This window comes from Amblyomma americanum, chromosome 5 (genome assembly GCF_052857255.1).
Source record: "Amblyomma americanum isolate KBUSLIRL-KWMA chromosome 5, ASM5285725v1, whole genome shotgun sequence".
NCBI lineage: Eukaryota > Metazoa > Arthropoda > Arachnida > Ixodida > Ixodidae > Amblyomma > Amblyomma americanum.
Window position 1 is genome coordinate 56,896,811 of NC_135501.1, and position 26,789 is coordinate 56,923,599.

At 47.4% G+C, this 26,789-nt stretch overlaps 1 protein-coding gene across 1 annotated transcript in view; it reads right to left on the reverse strand.

The window, feature by feature from the left end:
- Window positions 1-26,789, reverse strand: part of LOC144132457 (DNA polymerase theta-like) — a 102,088-nt gene that overhangs the window by 45,723 nt on the left and 29,576 nt on the right. Inside the window, exons 9-15 of the mRNA XM_077664870.1 lie at window positions 24,856-25,008; window positions 23,094-23,306; window positions 20,146-20,273; window positions 13,261-13,420; window positions 7,522-7,706; window positions 5,177-5,462; window positions 1,568-1,814 (exon numbers count right to left, since the gene is read on the reverse strand). Coding sequence (XP_077520996.1) covers window positions 1,568-1,814; window positions 5,177-5,462; window positions 7,522-7,706; window positions 13,261-13,420; window positions 20,146-20,273; window positions 23,094-23,306; window positions 24,856-25,008 — 1,372 coding nt within the window. The remainder of the gene's footprint in view (window positions 1-1,567; window positions 1,815-5,176; window positions 5,463-7,521; window positions 7,707-13,260; window positions 13,421-20,145; window positions 20,274-23,093; window positions 23,307-24,855; window positions 25,009-26,789) is intronic.

Genomic DNA, 26,789 nt, shown 5'->3' on the forward strand with positions numbered 1-26,789 from the left:
GAGAGGAGCAGCAGATGCGACGTGGGCTTTGCCATCGCCGCAGCCGCGCACCCACTCCACCGTCGGAGCCGTGCCTCGTCGCCGCCTCGACGTCGCTCTATCACTCGAACCGCGCGTCGTCGCATGCACAGCATTGCGTATAAAAGGCGGAGATGTAATGAGCAGCTGTATCACAACGCTTGATATGGATGCACAGAAGGGGAGTCCAGCCACTGCTAAGCGGCGGTATAGACAAAAGAAGGTTAACTCTTCCGATCCTGAGGTTGTCGCCTGGCAGTTGGCTACTCAACAAAGAGAGAATGAGCGTCAGAAGGCGAAGAGAGCAGCGGCGACGCCCGTACAGAGAGAGGAACGGCTTGCCAAACGGGAGAGATGCCAGACTGCCGAGCGTAATAGATGGCGCATAGCCGCCGACATGGAGCCTATATGTCTCTCACTGCTAAACATACAGTGACCACAACAAGCTCAGCCAAGAAAACGTACCTCTCGCTAGGTATATCCTGGCATAGCCGAGCTAGGCCACTGCCATTTTTGTACATTACATTAGCTACATTACATTAGCTACATTACGGTAGCATTTCGAGCCTTCAGCGTGGCGGCTCCAACACGCCGTGGCTGCACTGCCACGCTGTCACGTGGTTGATCAAGTGTGGTGCGGGGCAGCTGCTGCTGCCGGTGGCGCAGCGCGCTGGCGAAACCAAGCTGCCACAGCTGTGCGCTTGCGCCCTGTCAAGTGGGACGAAGATGAAGAAGCAACTCCCAGCGAAACGGAGAGGCGAAAGACCGACTTTGCAATTCAACTGAGCAAGTTACACTCGGCCAGCTGTAGCTATCGCGTCACTCCAGGTTTAACCAGAGCTAAACCACCACCAATTTTTTTTTTAATGAAAAACTACAGAATAAAAGGGCATCCACTATGCTCCTTGGTTTCAGTGACTGTTGGCTTCCGTCATGTACTACCTGAAAATGACTGCAATTTAAGAATTAATTTCTTGTTACGTGGTAGAAAAGTGTTTCACATGAAGCACGCTAGTGTTCAATTGCAGTGTGGGCAAGAGTTTGAATATAATAGCTGAACAAGGCGTGCCTACTTGAGAAGTTTGTGGAAACTCGCCCGGCTCCATTCCCTTTGTTTTGCTTCTCCAAGGTGTCGTCCTTTCTAGTTAGCTTAACTAACAGAGGAGGGTGTTAGCGCTACAAGCGCCATGGACGCCACGATTGCTGCACACACGGGGGAGACAGCTCTCTTTTCGGCTTGGGAACTCATTGCGTGCAGATGTCTCGACATGGTGCTCTGTTCTCTGACAGCGAGGCGAGGCCTCGTGAGAACATTTACCGACAAGCTCACGATAACATGTTAGGGTCCAGCAGTTTTTAACTGTGTCAGCTGCAGCTAAGTGGAAAAAAAGTATTTGTCCCCATATTTCAAAGCGTTACGGCTAATGTCATTAAATTTGAGCAAGAGCATGCTGTCAAACTTGAGCCAATTAAGCACTTGATGCCGCTAAACATGCACCACCTTCCATGCATAAGGAAGTGACCCCTAGGGTCACAGCCAGCGACCCACCTGCCCTGAAAGGGTCCTGCATTGCGCAGCATGATGTCAAGCTCTGGTGGGGCTACCTGGGCCAGAGCAGAGGGGTTAGCGAAGCCCGCGTCAAAGATGAGACGTGCCAGGGGCCCATCAAGGCTGGGCAGCGCCAGCAGTGCACACAGCTCGGGCTGGACGCCAAAGTGGAGCCGCGCCTGGAACTCTGCCACTAGCAGCTGCAGGTGGCGCCACCCAAGGCGCTGGCACAGAACACACACCATGCCTGCAAGGGAATTCCATTTTGCCCATCATGAGATGGCACGCAAGAACTAGCCAATGTTTCGCCTCACTGCACGAATGACAGGAACGTGCTGTGCTGTTGCCTTGCTTGACACGGAGCACAAGGCAACAAATACACATGCTGAGATGCACCTTTACACCAATCAATGCACGAGCTGAATAGCTGGCTAAAGCACATATTTTGTTAGTACCTTGTTGTCACTAACACATGCTGTTACATATATGTTATGTTGATGCAGCAGGTGTGCAAACAGTTGGCCGGCACCAGACACCTCGTGCTGCCCTTGCGATCTGCGCATATGCAGTGGCTTCCCACGGTAGTGGCCGTGGATTGCATTATGCTAAATCTGTCTAATTGGCAGGTGCGTGGTTCCCTTGACTTCCGCGGGATAAGTATGAGCTGCCTGCAGCTGCTGCAGCCACTCTTCTCCACATAAAATCCGCTAAACAAGCGTGACGGCGCAAGCACGAGAGGGAGCTAGCAGCAGCAGGCACATGGAGATGGGTGCCCCTTTTCAATGCCTGACATGGGGTGGCACTGGGCACGCAGCGGCGATGTGGCTACGCCTAGCGGGTGTGCATGCAGTTGTCGCTTAAAAGCAACAACAGCACAACGACACAATTGGAATTAAGATCACCAGTCAGTGGTGCCATAGATATGTTGGCTCTGCATGTAGGTCGACTCCCCCAATTGCCAATGGCCATTTCTACAGAAAGTCAACACAGCTTCAATGAGTGTGACAAAGCTTCAATGCACTCTCTTTTTCTCATGTAATAGCATTGTGTGTCAGAAAAATGCATGATTTTAAAAATGCCTACTTTGCCCGTCAGCATTTTTATGCGCCAGAAATATTCGAAAAATTCCCTTGGAAATTATTTGAAAAAAACTACTATGTATTCGCTTCGAACCAGAAAACCGCTATTCGTACACACCTAAGTGTAAGGGATGGTCCTGCTCACATCGCAGTTCAAGCAGCCACTTTTCTGTCAGTTTCGTGAGCCATATCGTTGTGTTTCAATCTCAGTGCACTCCGCCTTGCCTTCCCAGTAATCAATCTCCCTCCTTCTGTAGAGAGGTATCTGAACACTTTACAGTGCTTCAAGACAGCATTCAAACCCCTTTACCAAGTTACAGTCAAGTCAAACTCTCATATCAAACTTTTTACTGGTAAAAATTATGCTGTTCAAAGAATTGTAAGCAATGCATTAGTCTATAAAAGCTAAGAACTGTTAATATTACGTAATTTCCCCTCTCTTATTTAATGCCTAGTAAAACTTAAAGCTAAGGCTGAGGCTTGAGGCTAGGCTCTACATTACGCTGATCATTGTGAAAAGAAATTTTGCAACACATCTGTTTCCTTTCTTTGCTGCAGTGGCATGCCTGGTGATCGCAGGGTTGGTGACGTGTGAGCAGCGCTTAATGCTCAAAGACGCAGCTACGGCTTGCACGTTTGTATTATCTGCAGTGGCATGGGAGAGTGTTTAAGACATCTGAAACTCTGCCCATTGTAGACAACGCAGCCCATCCAGCGAATAGGTATTACAAATTTGTATCACCGAGAGTCTACTGCATGCCAAAAAAAAAATTTGCTGCGGTTTAAACTTTGGTTAACCCTGGCGAGAAGCGAAAGCTTCCTTTGTATGGCACACTGCCGATGGGGCAGTCCGATAAAGAATTTGCGACCTGCCACGGTGGGCAGATTGTGATGACGTCAGTAAGTCACATTGCCTGCCACGTGACACCACGTGGCATCTGTCACTTGACTGCACTGATGCTGCCCTCTTGAAAGCTTAGCGTAGTGAAGCTTTCGCTTAAAAAAATCCATACATTATGTACACTGCTGAAGCATTGGGAAAAGAACCGTCTAGCCAAGCAAAAGCATTGGCAGTGAGAAATCCCTAATGCTAACTACCGCTTAGAAACACTTGGAATCATAAGCATCATCAACTGAATTAGGTTTGTTGCACGTCCAAAGGCCCCTCCCACTCATCTCCTACGGCATTAGCCTGTTTTGGGTCAGCCACTCTATGCCACACAAAAGTTTTTTTTTGCAGTTGAGCTACTGCAAGCAGGGTATTCACATGCATTCTGGGACAGTGCAAAGTTGCTCAGGTGAAGACAAGTCCTCTTGTTACAACACTGGCTAGTACAGCAATGCTCCCCTCTGGCCCCTTCCTTGCTCATTTAGTCCTATTCGGAATTCCATCTTCCCTGCCCACTTCGTACTTTATAGTCTACGACCGATTTGTCAGACTCTCAGGGACCGCAAAAGCATCCGAAAAATCAAATTTCATCGAAAAAAATCACTAACTTATTGCCAATATTCTGGAGGAAGGGGTCTGTAATTTTTGCACATTTTGAAGCTCCTCAAATCTCGCCACACATCCTGGACACAGATGATGAACGAAGACCGCTTTCACAAGCCTGGCCTACGACGGCTGTGCTGCCTTTGGCATCGGCAATGAACACTCAGGTTGGGACAAAATCTAGACATAAAAGCGAACCCGCCGATGCGGGAACTGCACTGTGCCTCCAGTACGAAGGGCCCAGAACGAGAAGGTGAAGATGGCAAAATATAAGAACCAACAAACAGCCGAAGTGCTCCGTCAGCGTTGGCCTTCATAATATGGCCTGGTGATTAGAGTCAAAATCAGCTTCATAACCGGCGATAAGCACTTTGTTGTGGCTTGCACATAGTGAGAAGCGTCTTGCCTGTCATCGAAACAGCAGTTGTTGAAGGCTTTATGATATAAAAGTAAGGGTTGCGGTCGTTTGGCAACGAGTATGCTGAGCCTCGATTTGAACTGCCGTCGTGAAGCCATAAGCCTCCCATGCACTTTGCCACTAACTTTTCTCTGTGATTACTATTCTAGTTCACACAGCAACTCGTGGACAACTTCAGCCCCGCAATTTAATAGGCTCCCCTTAGGCTTGAATTTTGTTTTCTTTGACCAAGTTTTTGATCTCCCTTTCAGTTTGAACTAACGAAGTTCCAGTGTGCGCACTACTATATGGCAGCTTGGGTATTGGCGGCTAGTTCAAACGAGGTCCGAAAAACCGAGGACTCAGTTGCAGTGCATCAGAAATTTCAGGCACTCTTATACATTGACTTTACGGGCCATGTTGTGGTGCTGCGAAGAAGTCCGAATAATCAAGCACATCCGAAAATGAGGGGTCCGAAAATAAGGGGTTTGAATTTTCGGTCATCAACTGTATACACACAAACTAGGATGTTAATGACCACCTTTTTCAACACACTGGTGGTCACAGAAACATAGAAAAAGAAAACATTTGAAACTGGAGAAGCTGTGACTAGCAAGTCATCTACCAAAATCTTTCTGTACCAGCAAAGGTGGCAGCGCCCTGCTGCAGTGACTGGAGCAAGCCCCGTGGCAGTGCGAACGCATGGGCCACCTCAGCCAGGGGTCGCTCAGAGGCCAGCTGCTCGAGAGCGAGTGCCAGGTAGAAGCGGCGGCAGCCATTCAGGGTGCGGCCGGGCTGCGGGGCACGTCCAGCAGCTGCCCGTGCCACGCACGCCTCGTCAACGCCCACCACACCTGCAACACGGTGCTGCGCCGCCGACAGCCGCTCCCACAGTTCCTGGTAGCGGCCCCAGTCAAGCGCACCCAGCTGCGAGCAAGCACTCCAACTAAGTGTCTGACACTGCTCAAGTGCACAAATTTCATGAAACAGGTCAGCAGACAGCATAAGCACAAAATGAAAATGGTAAAAGTGCTGCTGTCAGGATGCTTTTGCATCTCACTATTTGAGTGCTTCCGTTAACCAGCAGGTGGGCAAGTCGTTGCACTGGAAAATTCCAAGGGTGGAAAAGATTTAAATGGCTGCAATAAAAATCTGCTTCCCCAAAACCTTAAGCACCCTCTGAACATCGGCAACTTTCTCACTTGTTGCCAAGAGTCTATTCCACTTTGCCCCCTGCTACCCACATCTGAGCGATCCCATCTAGTAGCCACATACATTTGTCGGATGTCTGACAGAATATCCGACAAAAATCCTTTGTAGAAATTCAGTATAGCTGTAGGATATGCCTTAAAATTATCTAGATATCTACTCTAAAGGTAGCACTTTTACGGTCCAGCTGATATCCAAAGCAGATTTTTGCTTCTTGTAATAACCCCACCAGTACTGCATACAAAAAGAATCGGAGGGGACACTTGAGCTCTGCCTTAAAGGTATGACGTGATGCGTTAATGGGTTGTTGCCTGTATATGCAGAATTGGTCATTCTTGATATTCGCAGATCATGGGGAGTCCCCATAGCCCTCCTGGCGCAGTGGTTTCAGTGGATAAGCGATGCGCCTCTGCGATGACAGGTGCTGCCACCGGTGGGGCTTGTGCGACCCAGGTTGCTCTTCAAGATCCACCTCTAGTGACCAATCATTAACTAATCTGCCATGATGGGTGCATTATGATGACGCCATATGGTCACGCGACTTGGGTGGCTGACCTATGTTGCTTCACTGAGGATTTTTTGTGGATTTTTTGCGCACAGTCAGCGATGCACACACCGACACCAGCTTTTCTGCGACATGAGCTCCTTAATGCTATCGTGTTAATGTCGTATATACTCGCATAATGAGCCCACTTTTTTTCCAGAAAAGTTTACATCAGTTTGGAGGGAAGGTTCATTACGTGCGGGAAAAAGTTTCAGCAGTTTTTTTGGGGAGTCGAAACTTCATATCATGCGTCCGCCTGCATAAAATTCACACGACCACTAGGCGCTAGTGGTCAGTTCCCAACCAGTGGAGCTTGGCAGAGAACAGACAAGGAGAGGCGAGCATGCATGAAGCGGCCTCATGAAAAAGGTTTGATTTATGGGGGTTTAACGTCCCAAAGCAACTCAGGCTATGAGGGACGCCGCAGTGAAGGTCTCCGGAAATTTCGACCACCTGAGGTTCTTTAACGTGCACTGACATCGCATAGTACATGGGCCTCTAGAATTTTGCCTCCATCAAAATTCGACCACCGCGGCCGGGATTGAACCCGCGTCTTTCGGGTCAGAAGTCGAGCACCGTAACCGCTGAGCCACCGCGGTCATGCCACATGAAAAAGGTGGATTAGCTAAAAGTGCAAATTTTCTGACCAAAGATTTTCACTGGACGAGGTGGCACTGCTCCATCTATGACCAAATCCAGTGAGCCAAACCAGTATGACACAAGCCATTGAAAAGGTGGACACCAACGAACAGTCATTATCGTACAATCACATCATCTAAAAAAGCAAATCCTTTGATGTGCACATTGACCAACAACTTAGCTACGCACATGGCCTTTGCCATGCCTTAACTAGTATCTCTCTACAGATTTGCTTATCACTTGTATACATCACTGAAGACTCACCGAAATCAGGCATGCAAACTGACGGGTCATCTACCGATTTGCATTCGTGAGATTAACAGTGCAATGCAAGAACAATAAAAATGATCAATCAATAAAATTTAAATTTCTAATCTAGCCTCTGCTCTATTTTCTTCTTTTTCCTGTGTTGTGTCTTTTGGATTTGTTTAAGATGAATGATCAGAGTTTGAATTACTGCGATTCTAGTGTACAACTTACCACTATTGTTATTATACTATGTCTATTATTCAGGCCAAAGCACAGAGAGCAGGGACAGCCTGACTACTCGCCACAGGCTCTCGGTAAATGGTTCCATGGGTACCGGGCAGTTACCTGAGCACTCAGGTGTGCTGGCGTCACCAGATAAACAAGGTGCAGGTCAGTGTCAAGAGCCAGGCACCGGCGGGCACGCTCAAGCTCCCCAACCATGGCCAGTGCGTCATCGGGCGAAAGTCCCGAGGCGAGTGCAGCTTGACCCAGCTGGCTCGGGTGGTAACGCCTCTCTCCACCGTCCTCTCCTGTTGTGATGAGAAAGGTGCGGTCAGTGGTGAGATTGAAGACACCGGCTCCTTAAGACGCGACACTAAAGGTTATATCTGTTGACATGAACAACACATGGACCTTTGGAAGCAGTGGCAGCACACATCCCATTAGTCAGCTTGTCCTGAAAACATCATTGCCCGATTTGTACTCCCCAGCTTTGGCTAAATAAGAAAAAGGAGGCCGAGTAAAAAAAAAAAAATGCAGATATTTATTCCTTTTCAAGGTCCACAAAAAAACTGCTATAGATTGGTTTTAATTGGTTTTAGTTCACAGCGGCTCAGTTTCACACACGGGAATGAAAAAAAACTGATTTAGCTCAGTTCTGGCTCCGACAAAACATATGGCATTCAGCTGCAGTTTTTGGTTCAGTCTGGCACAACTACCGCAATCTAATCTCTTCTTGGTCGACAACAACACAACACATTATCGCCATCAGCGTAACAATGCCCACTGCAGGATGAAGGCCTCTCCCATATCCCTCCAATTAACCCTGTCTTGTGCCAGCTGCAGCCACCTATCCCCTCAAACCTCTTAATCTCATCCCCAGCCTAACTTTCTGCTGCTCCCTGCTGCACTTCCCTTCTCTTGGAATCCAGTCTGTCAGCCTTAGCAACCATCAGTTATCTTGCCTTCACATTACATGCCATGCCCATGTCCGTTTTTTCTTCTTCACTACGACTAGGATGTCATTAAACTGCATTTGTGTCCTGACCCACTCTGCCCGCTTCCTGCACCTCAACGTTCGTTATTATAATATTTTCCTCTCCACAGCTCATTAAATTTTTCTCAGTTTAAGCTGAACCCTTTTTGTTAGCCTTCACGTTTCTGTCCCATTGCTGAGTACTGGTAAGATACAGCTGTTGCATACTTTTCTCTTCAGGGATATTGGCAAACAGCCATTGATGGTCTGAGAGAACCTGCCATATGCGCTCAACCCAATTCTTATGTTCCAAGTTATTTCCCTCTCATGATCTGCGGTCACTACCTGCCCTAAGTAGACATACTGTATTTGCTTGCATGATTAGCACCCTCGCGTAATTTGCACACCCCTAATTTATTACCCAGGTTTAAAAAAAAAACTTTTACTTGCACATTTTACGCACCCTGCTGGGCCAAACCACCAGCATGAATGCAACAGCTCACAAGGCAGGCTTGGAAAGATCAATGCAGCCACATTGCCGTATGCAGCTGTGAAAGGCGTGAATCGCAAGGAGACGCCGCCACACCAGCCTCCTGCTGTTATCTTATCCTCCCCACTGCTTTCCCCCTTTCAATAGCTCTTAAGGCTTTCTTTACTTCCTCTTTCATTGCTTGCAGGATGACGCATTGCTGTGAGCTACTGCCTGTCTCATTAACATTCTGATTACGTTGGCTGCTGTATAGATTTGTAAAGAACTTTCTGGCTACTTCAACTATCTTATCCATATTGCCAATGACATTGCCTTCTTTCTCTCTTAATGCACACATCTGGTTTTTACCTATGCCTAGCTTCCTCTTCACTGCTTTTAGGCTACCCCCGTTCTTTAGAGCAGGAGTTCTCACACTGTTCTGCCTCAAGGAACCTGGACAGCCTTTAGCATGTGCCAGGGTACTCCCACCACCCCTTTCCTTCTGCCTCACAATCTGTCGTCACGAGCATCACAGTCGGTCAGTGTTACTTGTGAATGGACCCTTTGTGCTTTCAGTGCCCTAGCACTAAGGCTTCCAATCTCGAAAAAAACCCGTTGTCTGTTTGTCTTGAACCAGGTAGACCTGTAAGATTAAAAAAACAGAATAAATATGGTCGTGGCTCTACAGCACCTCACTTTTGCACCCGCGGCAGCGCAAACAGACCAGCCTCGCTGGCCACTGCACAAGGACACTATGCTATCGCCGCAACTGATCACCCCTCGTGTTTAACTGCCAGACTCTCATGCTGTGCATTGCATGTCGTCGTCTTCATCCACTTCCAACCGCGTGCAATATATCCACAACACAGTGCTATAGCAATGCCCTCTTAGAATGCACTAAGCAGCCCAAAACTTTATAGTGCACTACCACTTAGGTCCCCAATCACCAATTTGGCAATCTTTGCCTGAAGCCTGACTTTGGAACCCTAGTCTCGAACTGAAAGCAAAACGAAACACTACGTGCTAGAGCGCATACTTCACATTTGGCCAAATAAGCGAAATCAGCCATAGTCTTTTGTTTGCTGTTTCATTCACTTTTGTAGGAATTTGTTTTCTTGCTTTCAGCAGTCAATTTTTTATTCAATGCCCATCTCTCATTCATGCTCAGGCCTCTAAGCCCAAGACAAGAACGCAGAAAACTATGGCCATAAGACAAATGTTCCCTCACATTCGCACACTTGACTGGCTGGCAGGACTGCACACAGAATCACGTGATGCATCATCTGGCTCTCATTGGCTGTCTGCCGCTCCTCGCTTCGTCAATAGCATGGAGGAAACATTTTTTTTTTCCTAATTTCGACAAATACTGGCTCTCCACTCAAATGGGCTCAACGGCAGAAAAACTCCGCCCCAGCACCACCGATGCCAATGAATCACTTGAAAAAAACTCCCGCTGAGACAAGCACGCTTTTTTTTTACTTTTTGGGCTTGGCTACGTCAGTGGTGTGGCCCACACTTTCAGTCGCCACACGCATGAGTGCATGCAACACGTGTCGCCTTGTGCACCATGCCCCCTCCACACCATATTGCCGGGCGTTATAAACATACGTGAACTGGCACAGCTGCACACAGCAGTGCCCAGCTTCTTTATGTCGTTTACATTGCACTTATGCATTAGCCTGAGCTCTGCCGGTTCTATTCTGCCTGTGTGATTAGAGGCGTTCATGCCTTAGTATTTCTAAATCAGACCTTTTGTATCCTAAGAGAACTTGCTGGTATTGTGTCTACCACCTACTTCTACTACGTACTTCATAACAATAGCTGACAACAAACACAAAAAGCTTTCATCGCGAAAGCATTAATCCGGAGGTTCAGAGCCTACCAAAACTGTCTAGTGCATGTCTGTCCGAGAAGCAAAGAAAACAACAGTGGCTCGGGAACAACAACCTGGATCACACAAATTCCACCTGTGGCAGCACCCACCATCCCAGGGCAGTGGCACACCAAGAGCAATAGAACATTTGATCGTGCAAGGATGCTCAGGAAGAGTAACCTGGATCACACAAATTCCACCTGTGGCAGCACCCACCATCCCAGGGCAGTGGCACACCAAGAGCAATAGAACATTTGATCGTGCAAGGATGCTCAGGAAGAGTAACCTGGATCACACAAATTCCACCTGTGGCAGCACCCACCATCCCAGGGCAGTGGCACACCAAGAGCAATAGAACATTTGATCGTGCAAGGATGCTCAGGAAGAGTAACCTGGATCACACAAATTCCACCTGTGGCAGCACCCACCATCCCAGGGCAGTGGCACACCAAGAGCAATAGAACATTTGATCGTGCAAGGATGCTCAGGAAGAGTAACCTGGATCACACAAATTCCACCTGTGGCAGCACCCACCATCCCAGGGCAGTGGCACACCAAGAGCAATAGAACATTTGATCGTGCAAGGATGCTCAGGAAGAGTAACCTGGATCACACAAATTCCACCTGTGGCAGCACCCACCATCCCAGGGCAGTGGCACACCAAGAGCAATAGAACATTTGATCGTGCAAGGATGCTCAGGAAGAGTAACCTGGATCACACAAATTCCACCTGTGGCAGCACCCACCATCCCAGGGCAGTGGCACACCAAGAGCAATAGAACATTTGATCGTGCAAGGATGCTCAGGAAGAGTAACCTGGATCACACAAATTCCACCTGTGGCAGCACCCACCATCCCAGGGCAGTGGCACACCAAGAGCAATAGAACATTTGATCGTGCAAGGATGCTCAGGAAGAGTAACCTGGATCACACAAATTCCACCTGTGGCAGCACCCACCATCCCAGGGCAGTGGCACACCAAGAGCAATAGAACATTTGATCGTGCAAGGATGCTCAGGAAGAGTAACCTGGATCACACAAATTCCACCTGTGGCAGCACCCACCATCCCAGGGCAGTGGCACACCAAGAGCAATAGAACATTTGATCGTGCAAGGATGCTCAGGAAGAGTAACCTGGATCACACAAATTCCACCTGTGGCAGCACCCACCATCCCAGGGCAGTGGCACACCAAGAGCAATAGAACATTTGATCGTGCAAGGATGCTCAGGAAGAGTAACCTGGATCACACAAATTCCACCTGTGGCAGCACCCACCATCCCAGGGCAGTGGCACACCAAGAGCAATAGAACATTTGATCGTGCAAGGATGCTCAGGAAGAGTAACCTGGATCACACAAATTCCACCTGTGGCAGCACCCACCATCCCAGGGCAGTGGCACACCAAGAGCAATAGAACATTTGATCGTGCAAGGATGCTCAGGAAGAGTAACCTGGATCACACAAATTCCACCTGTGGCAGCACCCACCATCCCAGGGCAGTGGCACACCAAGAGCAATAGAACATTTGATCGTGCAAGGATGCTCAGGAAGAGTAACCTGGATCACACAAATTCCACCTGTGGCAGCACCCACCATCCCAGGGCAGTGGCACACCAAGAGCAATAGAACATTTGATCGTGCAAGGATGCTCAGGAAGAGTAACCTGGATCACACAAATTCCACCTGTGGCAGCACCCACCATCCCAGGGCAGTGGCACACCAAGAGCAATAGAACATTTGATCGTGCAAGGATGCTCAGGAAGAGTAACCTGGATCACACAAATTCCACCTGTGGCAGCACCCACCATCCCAGGGCAGTGGCACACCAAGAGCAATAGAACATTTGATCGTGCAAGGATGCTCAGGAAGAGTAACCTGGATCACACAAATTCCACCTGTGGCAGCACCCACCATCCCAGGGCAGTGGCACACCAAGAGCAATAGAACATTTGATCGTGCAAGGATGCTCAGGAAGAGTAACCTGGATCACACAAATTTCGTCGATGGAATACGACATGCTTTCGCATTGTACACGAATGTTGTAAACTTCTCTTTCTTTTTTTTTTTTTTCAATTCCAACGACCATTGAGAGATTTCTTTTCAGACATGAAACAAGTGTTGCTTCACTTTGTTTAATGTGCTATATCTCCCGAGTTACCAGCCTAACATCCCTTCGTAAAAGTGAATATGTTGCTGAAATTGCATTTTTACGCACCGGTGCCCACATAAGTTTTTGGAATACTGAAACCCCAAAAAAGCTGAATTTCCTCACTGCCCTGAGGCAGGGCGAAGTACTGAGGGCTGCATTGTGCATGTCATGCAGGAAAGTGTGAGGAACACCCTCCAGGTTCATGGCTGCTTGCTCAGTCAGCACAGGACCTAAGCTTTCTTATCTTATTTTGCACACACCTGCACTTTAGTCTGCTGGTGCTGCCGTACTGCATTTCGACCATATGTGGCCCCTCTCCACATAACAAAATCAAGGCTTCTCATTTTACACGTGTGATCGATAAACTTGATTTGATTTGAAACAGGCGATCACCCACCCTGAAGATGAACAAGCTGGTGTTCAACCAGGAACCGGAGTGCCCCGCTGAGATCTTCCTCACTGTCGCCATCGCTCCCAGTGCAGAGGTGGTGACGCAGGGTGCACTGGGTGTACAGGGAGAGCTCCTCGGGACTGCTTGCCACCCCACTGGCCACCACCTAGTGCATTCACAGTGACACATCACACTGCCAAACAACTGCACTGAAAACACTTGGACAGATGGTGTGCTCTCCTCGTTTCAACACACAAACCGGAAAAAGATAAAAGATCAGCATGCACTGTGTGGCGAGTCCACCTCTGCTCCTGCAAGGGCCATGACGACCCCATCGTCAGGTGCATGCAGCTCCAATATGAAAGCTAATAGTCAGTTTGCTGACAAGAACAAATTCTGTTGTTACTACCCGAGTGAAGTTGAAAATGTCTCATGGGTGTTATTTGTACAAAGGAACACTATTCAGAACAAAAGAAAATGTGTGCTTTTCACTAGCACTTATGCGGTAATCATCGGTTGAATGTGACTAAGCGTAGATGGCTGGGCTAGATGGTGGTTTATAATACTTAAGTTCATGTTTCCAATGAAAAAAAAAAAAACCACAAGGGCAGGGGGAGAGTATACACCACGGATGCCGGACTTCAACTTAATTTTATTCCACAATAGAGAACTTTATATACACAGTGTGGCACTCAAGTGCATGAGACTATTTCGGTAGCAGGATGACTATCATCCGAAGTGGCAAAAGACAAACAAAGCATACACTGCGGATAACTCACGTTCATTCTTTCATTAGCAGTGTTTATTTTTTGCTTTTCTAGATTTTCTTGCTTTTTCTCTATCACCGCCCTGTCTACTCCTTGTGGAGTAAAATTCAGTTGATGCCCGGTGGCCTTGGTGTGTACTCTATCTCTGCCCTTGTGTTATTGTGCTCGAATCATGAGTGTTCCCTTTTATACTGCAGTTACCTGTAACCTATAAATGTTGTTACAAAAGATAAATCCAGCGCGATAGAACAAGGACACTAAAAACACGCAATGTAGGACGGGCACTGGTGTTGTGGATGCGTGTTGCCTGTTTTCGTATGTCCTTGTTCCGTCGCACTGGATTTATCTTTTGTAACAATGAACCAACAGGCCCAAATCAAAATCCTGTTTGCAACGTTGGCTGCTCAAATACAGAAAACGCCTCCTTTTGCCCAACAGTTCTCGCCGCTCCTTTGCACTCTTAAAAAATGCCTGGACAGAACGGATGGATGTACGTACAATTACAGCCTCTATCTCAGCCATGAAACGAAGCCTGAATTTACCCTCACTGACAAGTTGCTCGACCCCACCCATTTCGTAAGATTGACTTCCATAACATCCCCTCGTGCAATAAACTAATACCTAATCCACTTTATCATTCAACATGCATCCACCACTCCCATAAATCTAGATTCGTACCTTCCCACATGCTCTCAAAGTTTTGCTGCGCATCAAGGGACAGGAAGTGCCTTCCTAGGCTCACTACCACCACTGAAGATCACCATTTCCAAACTACCGTCAACTCCCTTTAGATGAAGCTGGAGAGACCGTGACAATTTTTTAGTCTTATCAGAGGTGCCACCTAAAAAGGATATGCCGTTCCTCTGGCTCCAACTGCTCAGAAGATGCCCTGCCCGGCCGCCCAGCCAAGCAGTACTTGCTCTGAAGTCACCTGACTGTCTCTTTTTTTTCTTTACATCTCTTATCTCACTCCTCATGCACTGCGGCTACTACAAGCTCCATGAGCACTGTGTCCGTTTCCATTGTTCATAGGCAGATGCAAGCTGCCATGCAATTGCACTGAAACAACATGAGCCATCAACAGGACCACACCTCTAGGCTCAATGCAGATTGATATTTTAACTCCCAACTCAAGGATCTGCGGCAGCAAGTGACCATCCGCCATTGGTTACAGCTTAAGAGTCCAGTACACTAAATGCCACCTTCGAAAGATTGGAGTAGCAGGCAGTCTGAAGTGTCTGCACTGTACACATCCCACAGATGATTCATCACATTCCTTTCCTGTGCACTCACAACACCGATATGAAGAGGACACTGGAGGCTGCCGCAAGACAGTTACACTCTTGCCCTGTCTCCCAGGAAACTCTCTGAGGTCACACCAGGGTGAAAGTCATTGCAGGCTGGCGCATGACGAAGGCCATTCTCAAGTGTTCATGTGAAGCAGGCCTAGATACCCATCTTCAACACTTTGCGAGTGCTGCGCATAGGCTACACTATTTACACTGCGGAGCAAGCAGTGCATATACCTCTGCACCGGGATGTGTCTGTGTAAAGATACAAACATACCAGCAGAAAAATGCACGCCAAAAGTTGCCGAGCGGCTCATTTCTCTGCCGCAGAAAGAATGGGTCTCGGGACCAATTTCTGCAGTTTGCCGCATGCCACAAAACAAGGAGACCAATGAGGGACATCCAGTCCCGTCACATGGGGAGCATCAGTGCTGCCATGTCTTGACTCCCACCAAAGATACCCTCCAGCGGCAGAAGAGGAACTCTGTACATTCCTTCAGCAGTGCGCACAGAGCTGCCACATGACTGCCGTGGTGACATTTTTCTGCATGCCACTCACATGGCTTTATCTGTCGCGACACCGGCACATTTTGCCACTGGTGTGTTGGTGTGTTTGCACCTTTACAGCCAGTCTCTACGTTTGTACACAGACTGCACCATTAACACAGTGAAAGTTGAAAGTGCGAGCATGTGTGTAATAGATGTGTGTCCATGGAAGCCCATGTGTGAAACATGTGCAAGTGATATGCATCAGTGTGTCTGTACAACAACACAGAGAGCCAACTGCCAGCCAGCATGTGCATAGACACCTCTCTTCTCCAGAACACTCTATGCAGTTCATTGTATATTATGACATCATCACCCTCCATTCCCATTCTACCTCTTCCTTTCCTTCCCTTTCCCCTCCACAGAGTGGCAGGTCAAGGTCATGTCTTTACCAGCCGACCTCTCCACTTTTCCACTCAAACGTAAGCGACGCTGATATCTGGCTGTGTAAGATCTCTGTATTGCAATGCCACATCTGTTGAAAATTTGCCTTCCACTTAACTGTTTGCGATCCAAGTCACCAGGCAGGCGTACTGCACACCTTTTTGTACATCAAAGGCAACGTACAGCACTTGAAACATGCGCAACTCTGAAACCTGGCCATGCTAAATCTCTGAATTTGCACATCATCATCATCAGCCTGACTACACCCACTGCAGGGCAAAGGCCTCCACCATGTCTCTCCAATTAACCCTGTCCTTTGCCAGCTGCGCCCACCCTATGCCTGCAAACTTCTTAATTACTCTCATCCGCCCACATAACCTTCTGCCGCCCCCTGCTACGCTTGCCTGCTCTTGGAATCCACTCCGTTACCCTTAAGGACCAGCGGTTATCCTGCCTTCGCATTACATGCCCTGCCCAAGCCCGTTTCTTCCCCTTGATTTCGACTAGGATGTCATTAACCCGCGTTGTGCACAGACAGGCACAAACGTGAGCTGCTTTTCCCACCCCCCAAAACAAAGCACTAGCACATAAGAAAGCTTCCCCATAAAAAATCTCAGCCCATATCTTGACTCATAGGAGTGGAGGTTTTTTTTCTTGCTTACTCCAAGAGTGCTGTGCAGACTCTCCAAGAGTGTCTTTGCATGACTATGGGCCATGGTTGCTGGAAAAGTTCATCTTAATGGATTATAGTCACGGCGGTGGCTCAGTGGTTATGGCACTTGGCTGCTGACACAAAAGACATGGGTTCAATGCCAGCCACGGCAGTTGAATTTTTAACGGATAAAAAATTGTAGAGGCCCGTGTGTTGTGCGATGTCCGTGCACATTAAAGAACCCTAGGTGGTCGAAATTTACGGAGACCTTCACCACGGCGTCCCTCATGGCCTGAGTCACTTTGGGAAGTTAAACCCCCATAAACCAAACCAAAGGACTTTAGACACCAAATTTTTGCTCACATCTTTTCTTTATTCAAATGATACGTTATACAATAATACAGATGGATATTCGCCTACAACCACTAAATGATCTGTAATTTCTTCTTGGCGCTGTCTTGGTTTCATCAACCGAACGACAGCTGTGACGTGTAGTTGGTCTTTGGGTAATGTGAGGCACGGAAAAAAACAGCAGTATAACCCCTGAAGATTATGTGACTTTTTATACATAACCGGACCTCATGTTTTTTGTAACATATTATAAGGTTCGTTACTGACATCACATTTTATGTCGTGCGGCACATTTAGTGCCATAAAAAATAATAACCACTGATATGTCGTTTGTTGTCACTTCAGCACTTGAAGCAAGCTGGTTTAAGTGTTGCAGTTACATGACCTACAGACCAACTAAACATCACAGCCATTGTTCAGTTGATGAAGCTGAAACCAAAACAGCATGAGAGAAGACAGAATTATAAATTATTTATAGGTCAAGGGCAAATACCACGCGCTGATCCATGTATTCTAATCAGGGGTGTGCAAATATTGAAATTTTCGAATACAAATCGAATACAAATATGAAGAAAAAATGGCTTCGAATATCAAATATCTGTTCAGTACAAAAAAAATTTCAGGAAACGATGAGCAAGCAAACGTTGTTGCCCTTTTCTTTAAAAAAAATAGTCTATGGTCTTTGCAACTAAAATAAACAAAACTAGACTGCCTCAGTGCCATATAAAAAAACATAATGTGCACAGAAATGTATACTACTTGATTAGACAGCATAACAGTATCCAAACTGTAATTAGGTCATGCAAAACAAAATCCATAAAATGACAAGACTGGCAACAAAAAAATAACGTGATGACTATTAAACCTCATTCATTCAGAGTTCAAGGGACCGGAAGGAATGCCCGGTTCATCCGAAGACCTCTGTTAATAAAATTGCCCGCGCCCCCCACCAAAAAAAAATGCTGCGAAAATGCTGAAGATGCAGTAAGGCCTTATGAGGCGGCTCCATCACGTTAACGCCTGTAAGACCGTGACGAGCCACCCGTTTTGGAGTGCTGGAAGAACAACACAAATGCAAGCAAGGGGCCGGGGAACACAAACTGGCGTCGGAGCGGCGAGACGGTTTCTAAAAAGGAAAAAGCAATAAGCCGCGCGGAGCTGGGATTAGACTATCGGCGAATGCGCGGGCCGACATTTGAAGTTGCCGCGGGGCAGCGGTGAACCTCAGAAACCGAAACTACGCAGCCAGGCTATTTTTTTGCCCTAGCGACAGAGGCCTTCCGATTGTTGCTACGCCTGCCGTTACGCCCGCTAAAGAGGTGTGCAGGTTACAATGCACCGTACAATAGGCGAGATTTTGACAGGATCGCTTGCCCTATTGTGACTACTCGACGCGCCCCTTCAGGAGGCTGCCGCGGCATTCCGCGAGTAGGCTTTCCCGCATAGCATAGTTTACAAAACGGGGTGGCGGAAGTCACGCTCGGAGAGTTATGAAGGTGACAGGACGCATTCTTCGGATGTGGGCATTAACTATGTAACGTATTACCGAAGGATTAAAAAAAAAGCGCGATTTCGCGTTGCAATTGCTCGAACCGGGCCGTCGGCCATCTTGTTCGCAGCACGGGTGATATGTGGAAAAGCCCACTTGGGGAAATTCTCACGAGGTGAAGCCTTGCGGCATCAAGATGCTGTCGGTCCGCGTGATAAACGGCGGAGAAGGAAGGGGATAGGACCTCTGTATTGTTTTCCTGGAATTTTTAACTCGATTACTGGTTAATTTGCCCAGATATTGTGGTTTTGCCACAGCCGAATTTATGAAAGTATGCGCAGTATACGATCGCTGGCGAGTATACGGGAATTTTCGAATATTCGGAAGTTTACGAATATCAAATGTCGAATACGAATACGAATCGAATATCAAACATATTCAATTTGTGTTCGAAATTTCGAATATTCACACACCCCTAATTCTAATGTCTAACACAAGATTTGAAAGAGACAAAAACATGTAACTAAAATTAGGTAGGTGTCTATAGTCTTTTAACTAAAGGGCACGCAAACAATTGGTTTCAAGTGCAACTTTTCACACCGAATCTATGGGAAGCCAACCAAATGTTTTAATATTGTTGGCCAAATCAAAGAATTTGTCTTAACCGAGTTAATCTTTAGACGAGTCTGCTGCGCATGCACTCTGAATAGTTTAGGTACAGTGCTGCTCGCACACCATCTCAGCAAATCTAGGCTCTAAGAAACTTTAGCAGATGCTCTGCAACATCATACTTAACCTCCTACGTATAGCTCTACTCTAAATTTCCTGTCCCTTTCATTACGAGCAGCACAGTCAAAACCATTAGAATATCACTGCAAATGATCTTGCTCAAAAATAAAATCTTCTGTCATGCAAGCCATGCAAGTAAAGTGCCCTGCCTTTGGAGATGAGAACAGCTGAGGCTGCTGAGGAACAGCAGTTAAATGAGGAAACCCTTGAGTTCTTTCAACCCTGCTACATTCAACGACACAACAAGCACTCCTGGAGAGTTGAGCAAGAGAGCAAAATGCACCTTTTCCACCATTTCCAGAGACAGTGTAAACAAACCGATGAAGAGAAGACGTAGTAGATTGTGAAGCAGACAGCACACACACAGTTCTTCCTGTCTGTCTGTGCTGTGTCTTACGTTACTAACAAGCACCAATGCACTTAACTCATAAGACTGTTTCACATGCAAGCAACACAGCAGTGCAGCATGGCGAATATTTTCCAACTTGTTGGAACCTCGTTGCTCTGGCCACTCAAAACACGTTTTTGTGCCACGGCAGCAAGAGTTGCAAGCATTTTCACTTGCATGTGAAACAGGCTTTAAAAGCAGTCATTGAAGAAGAGATGGCTGGAAGTGGCCCCTACCTCCAGAAGTGCCCTGCGCAGGCTGGTGCTGCTGCCTGTCAGGCAGGAAGTGATTGGCTGTGCCTCTGCACGACTCAACCGCTGGGCTAGGGACCGGTCCGAATCCCGACACATCAGGATGCTCTCACCTGCAACAGAAAAATGTACAATCACACTGCAGTTTCCCCCTCAACATGTTTGTGATATACATGTTGAAAAATCTCAGCAAAATGGGCAAATCTGCACACCATTACAGGGTTCTCCCCAGAAACCCTGAGAGGTGGACATTTGTCACCACATGGGGGGAGGAGGGATTGCCTCCTATTCTTAAGCTTGGCTCAGAAATCCAGACCCCTCACCAATGCAAACATTACGCCAGGTGAAGGGCGCAATTTATTATTAAAAACAATGATAAAAGTAGAGTCACGCTCTTCACGGGACTCTAGGAAGTTACAAACTGAGAAAGAAGTAGTTGAACACAATTAAAAACTAAGCTATAGCAGTGGAATGAACGCAAGCTCATTTCAATTTTGGCATGTAAAAAAAAACATACGTGGGTGTTTCCCACTTTTTTTTTCATTATTAGCCACAAGCAGCAACACACTTTACAAAAATTTCCAAGATTTTTTTGGCTCCTCCGATTGCCACTTGGGATAGTTCTACATGCGCAAAACATCTTGAACATGATGTGATCCTGATTGATATGAATTTCAGGATGATACGAATTCATACAATGCCATGACTAGAGTGCATTATGTGCAATGGGCAGCAATTCGGATGTTACGACAACCCCCACCCCATTGTGGAAGATATGAACCAGCAAGCTGTGACCATACCTTCAAGCGCCAAGTACTTGGTGCCTCTACATCACCGATGCCAGGATCACTAGTCACGCGGTGTGCACTGTGAGTAATGAGCGGCAGTGCGTGACTAGCAAAGCGTGGATGTTGTGAATTAGTGGTAGCTCACAGCTGTTAGTAATCTCTGTCAGCTGAAAACAGATCTGCATGAATTCTGCCTATGAATTTTGTTCTTTTTGGTGACCCCATGAGATTCGTATGAATGAGATTCTACTGTACATGGGGATGGGGCTTGGGATAAGGGGGGTCTAGGACTTCATGCCAGCCCATGGGCGACATGTTTCATAGTAGCCACCTTAGTGCCACATACTTCCACTCTCGCCACACTTTCCCTCCCCTTCCAAGGTAACCACCCTCCGTGTTCTTCCCGACGCAACCTACCTCTGGTTCCGCATTCCTCTGCTCTCAAGGAAAAGGGTGCACCCTTTTTCTTCCACAGCCCTCCGTTTGCAGACTCATCCGCTCTCACCATATCCCTCCTCAATCCCCATGAGTACCACCCTCCAGTTACACCGACTACTACAGTGGAATCTCGATCATACCAATCTCACGGGGATCATCCAAAACAAACAAAATTCGTATGCAGAAGTTACTCAGATCCGTTTTCGGCTGACAGGGTTTACTTATGGCCGCGCACCACTGCTGGCTTGTCACATCAGCGCTGTGCCGGTCGTGTGCCACCACTCACTGCTCGCGGCACACACCATGCTGCTGGCGATCCTGGTGTCGATGACGTATGGGCCACTAACACTACTCGCCGTGCGCACTGCACGGCTGGTGATCCCGGCATCAGCAATAAACGTACAGCAAGTAATTGATGCTTGAGGATGCAGTAACGGTTGCGCATTCGTATCATCTGCAGTGGGGTGGGGAGTTATTCGTAACATTTGAATTTATGCCCATTGCACACAACACACTCTGGCCAGAAAATCTTACTAATTCGTGTCATCCCGAAGTCCGTATCGACCGGGATCATATCATCGAGATCCTACTTGCCATCACTACTAGGGTGCTAAAAAATCCCAGGGGACGGTCCTTCAACAGCTGTCACTGTAAGAAGCACCAGTGCATCACTGCAGGCAGAGGCGAGGCACAGCCACTAGGCACAGCAATGGAGTAAGCCATAATGTGTCCATGCTTAAATGCCTCTCCCTTCTCAAGCAGTGCCAGAAAACATCTTTTTGCTTCATGCCATTTGGTGAACACAGGCCTTGCAATAGGTGCAAGCTTTTCACTGGCCTAGCACTCGGCCTCTCTGAGGTAAACAAACTGCTTGGCAAAAGTCGGGCTTTGAAGCCAGCTCATGCAGAACAAACAAGTTAGCCATGGTGCTGCTTGGCCAAGCTGCCATTCAGTCATTAAAACCGATCACCGCCATATTCATTTTTCGTTTCATAATAGGCCAATCAATATTTAAGTAATCATTACCTATACGCTGAAATTAGGGGCAGTAACTGAGGATGCATCCCAGAGGAGCAATAACTTGTGCAACATGTGGCAATTCAATACACCACCATCATAAATGTCAAGTCGGCTTCACAGCATTGCTGCATACTTTACTAATGGTGGATCAGCAAATTTTTAAAATGGAATACTATAGTCATTGTTTGTGCATTTTATGTAGCTGCATAGGTTCATGTTGTTCCTGTAAGAACACCATGTGCGGCTGTGAAGCCAGAGACTCCATGATTAAGACAATGTGGGGGAGGTCAATTTAACAGATTACGAAAAGGGTCTACACCGGAGCAAAGAGACAACAAACGCAAGGTGCAATAAATGACAACAGTTCACCTGGCAACAAAACAGAAGCACAACCATCAAACTGCAATCTCAGTGAACAGTGCAGAAAATAAATTTCCCTTCCTTGCTTCACTGAAGCTCCAGCAAGTTTGTTCTGAACAAACTTGTGCCTCTTATCATCCTCTTTGTCAGGGCTGTTTAGTTATGCAGGATAAATCAACAGAACCCAGCGGAATCTTATCTTTATCCAACTGTCTCCTGCAGAGAGATCTGCACCCCTACAAGGCATATCTACAATTCAGTGGCCTGTGTTGCCCCCCCCCCCCCCCCCCCCCCTTTTCGCATGCAAACCGCAACCACCCCACGCACCCTGCGTATCCAGGCCCATGCGTCCTGCCCGCCCCACCATCTGGTGGTAGGAGAGGGAGTCGATTGGGTTTCCCTGGAAGTTGGCCGACCGAATGATCACACGCCGCGCAGGCAAGTTGACCCCCGAGGACAGCGTCGTCGTCGCCACCAGGGCTCGTACCGCGCCCTCCCGGAATGCTCCTTCCAGAAGGTCACGCTCCTCCAGCGTCAAGCCTTGGACGCAGCAGGCAGGTGACAGACACAAAAGAATTACGGACAATGTGTGACGTACATCTTGCAGTGAGATTTTAAGTAGCCATGAATTACGCTTGCCAAGAAACAGACCGGCTTGGGGTGCATATTTAAAACAAAGACAGAAAGAGTTAAACAGATGACAACAACATCAACACTCTGACCAGTTAATACATGAAATCATACAAGCTTGTCAAATTGTCAAGCTTGTCATCCAAAACAAACAAAATCTGTATGCAGCAGTATGGCAAATGTATTCAAGCAGATCTGTTTACGAGATTTTATTTACAGTCGCATGGCCACAGCTCACCACTCTCAATGCATGCAGCGCGACTGGCAATTGCGACATCAGCGAAGTGCAGGCCTTGCGCAGCCACTCACTGCTGCCTATGTATATAGAGCGACTAGCAATCACAGAATTGGTGAGGTACGGGCCACATTTAGTGCTCAAGGGTGCAGTCGCAGCAACTCGTGCATTTGCATCATCAGTAGTGACAAAGCAGAGTGTTCATCCCAAATTGTGCACATTATACACAATGCACTATACAGCCAGGAAATTTTACGAATTTGTATCATCCTGAAATTCAAATCAACCATTTCGTATCGAGATTCTGCTGTATTTGCGTGAGCTTACCTCCTCTCTTACAAAAAAAAAAAAAAAAGAGATAACATTTTCTCAGTCTGCATCTACCTAGTGGTGCACTGTACTGGGGACCGTTCTCCATTTCTTGTTTTCTAGCTGTCAACTCTCATTTCTGTGCCATTTCAACTTTCATTCTCTAAGTTTTTTTCTTTTTCATTTTCTAGTGTTTGTCATCTGCTGCAGTCATCTGGGGCATGTGCATTGTACATGACAAAAACTTTCATACGTCTGGATTGATGTTATGTAGAGCACAGCTGTAAATCAATACCTGTGTGCCATTTTGTGCCAGCTCTTTTTATGCTCGTTTTAGTACTGTTCTTCAAGATGAAGAACAGGGAAAAGGAACAATTCCATACACACTCACAACTGTCATCATCACCATCAGCCCGACTACACCCACTGAAGGACAAAGGCCTCTCCCGTATCTATTCAATTAAACCAATTCAATTAACTCACAAATGGACATGCACACAAAGAACTGTGAGAAGAAAAAGACATGCCGCTAACTGTCAGTCACAAATTCACATCAATATGAGTCCAGCTCATCTTAGCAGCTTGAACACACATGGAAATGGATGATGGATTGAAATAATAGAGACAGCTGTCCATGCTGCTCTTGCTAACCAGCTGCTGCTTTTATCGAGATGTTCAAAGCTTGCACCAAATGCTGCAAGATTAAGCTACTTGGAGTGGGCGAACGCTCTAGCCACCTTTGTTTTCAAAATGTTCACAAATTAGAGAGACAGGCAAATGGGTGTCTGATCAAGAGGTATTTCAAGGCCCCTTCCCAAGATCATGTGCCAGCTTCCAGGCATCAGCAATAGCCAGTTTTGAATCCTGCCATGCTTTAAATGTGGGGCCCCGTGCAGTGGGGGAGGCCTGTCTCACCTGCGTGGTGGAAGGCCACCTGCATAGACAGGCACGAAGCCAGTGCAGGGTCCATGGCCCCCGGGGTGGACCGCAAGCGCTGCACCAGGCTCTTCCCAGTCTCAGCATTTGTCCTTGAACGTAGCCGCTCTGCCAGATCCCCGTGGGGCTCACCTGCGCAAGGTGCACTCTGTCAAGCACACAGGGCATGGATGCACTGAACACCGGCCAGAACAGGTGTAGGCAGTGAATAGTGGTGACGATTGTAGCTTATGCACGAACAGCTAGCACAGGCATGACTAAGGCCCCTAACTTTCTGCGGTGGAAAACTAGAAATTTCACGGATACAGAATAAAGAGTCAGTGAAATTCCACGGATACAGGCAGCATAACATTTATGAAAGTGTAGTGCCACCACACGTGCCAGGTTTTGGAAGATGAAGTGGTGAGCGCTGCCAGGTACAACGTCCATGCTGTCTCACAGAGCTGATGCATCAGTCAGCTGGCCGGCGTTTTTTTTTCACTTGGCATCATGGGGCTCCTTCAGTGAATATGGACAACTCTTCACAAATGGTGACTTTGGGCTTCTCAGACATTCAAAGCAACCAACCACATTGACTTTACCTCCCCAGCCATTCCTTCGCTCACTGCCGCGCCATTGCCACATCACACTGGGCCCCATACAGCCAAGGTGAGTTCGTTCAAATGCCATACAGTCAGACCGATTTCCCTAAGCTGCAAGAAATAGCACCTTTTTACAACCACCCCGCTCTGGGTGGCAACGCTTGAGTCCCATTTCTACATTCACAACATCGCCAGCCAAGCCATCCTCCGGCTCTGCCTAGCCAAGAAGTGTCTTCCCTGTGGTCTGTTCCAGCGTCTCACCTTGCCACCTCTTAGGTGCACCCTATACAATGACCTCAAGGCGGTCATCATCAGGAACTACGGTTTCCCCCTCGCAACACAGCTGCATTTTGAGTGTGCCAAGAGGGAACAGTGGAGCCAGTGCTGACTCGCGAGCAACCATCTTGCACCACGACACCTTCCATTCATACTACCATTTCAGACTTGTTGCCATGCGCTTCTCAGGACTCGGTGTCACCAGATCTGCACTGTCACAAGTTCGGTGATCACGTGAAGTCCTCACCGAATCATGACAGCAGGGAGGTGGCCGTCCGATGCCCAGCATAGCCAGCAAGAAAATGTAGTGAATCAGACAGAGGCATATTCACAGGTAACAACAAAATTGAAGAATACGTAGTCTTTTAAAAGAGCAGAATAGACATTCCACAAGAGAATTACCACTGAGAGCGAAAAAATACAGTGCATAAATGCGCTGAATTAAGTTACACATTGGAACAAGCACTTGTCTGCACAAGTCGGGGCGAAATTGAGAATCCAATAAGCAACAGTCGAAACTTCTGAAGGGGAACGAACATACAGTTGACCAGGCAGTGCGGTGGCAGTCCATCAACAAAGATGCAGGCAGGATGGTCCCCGAAGACGACAGTCCTTCCGGAGCACCTTGTGGTTTCAGAGATACCGTGCAGCAGCTTGGGATTCTGGGAGCACGTGGTGACAGCTTTCCCTCTGAGGAGCGTGCTGAAGCTCATGTCCATTCGGCGCCTTCGTAAGTCATCGGGCAGTAGCGGACGACGTACTCGCGGAGGCTGGTTTAAGCACAGAGTCGCTGTCCAAACAGCGCACACCAAAAGCGCACCAAGTAGTTCACACACAAAAAGGGGCCACGTAGGCACCTAGACTTTGACACTGCACGGTCGTCATATGGAAGTTAACGGATACCTTAACTAAAAGAAATCCTAGGCTTTGACTATGGATTAGGTGACTTCGGAACAGAAAAAGTAAGACACGTCCAGAAAAGAAGACATGTACGCCTACAACTTCTCTCCTACTAGGGGTGACTTTGAGCTGGGAAAAAGTAAGAGGTAGATAAAA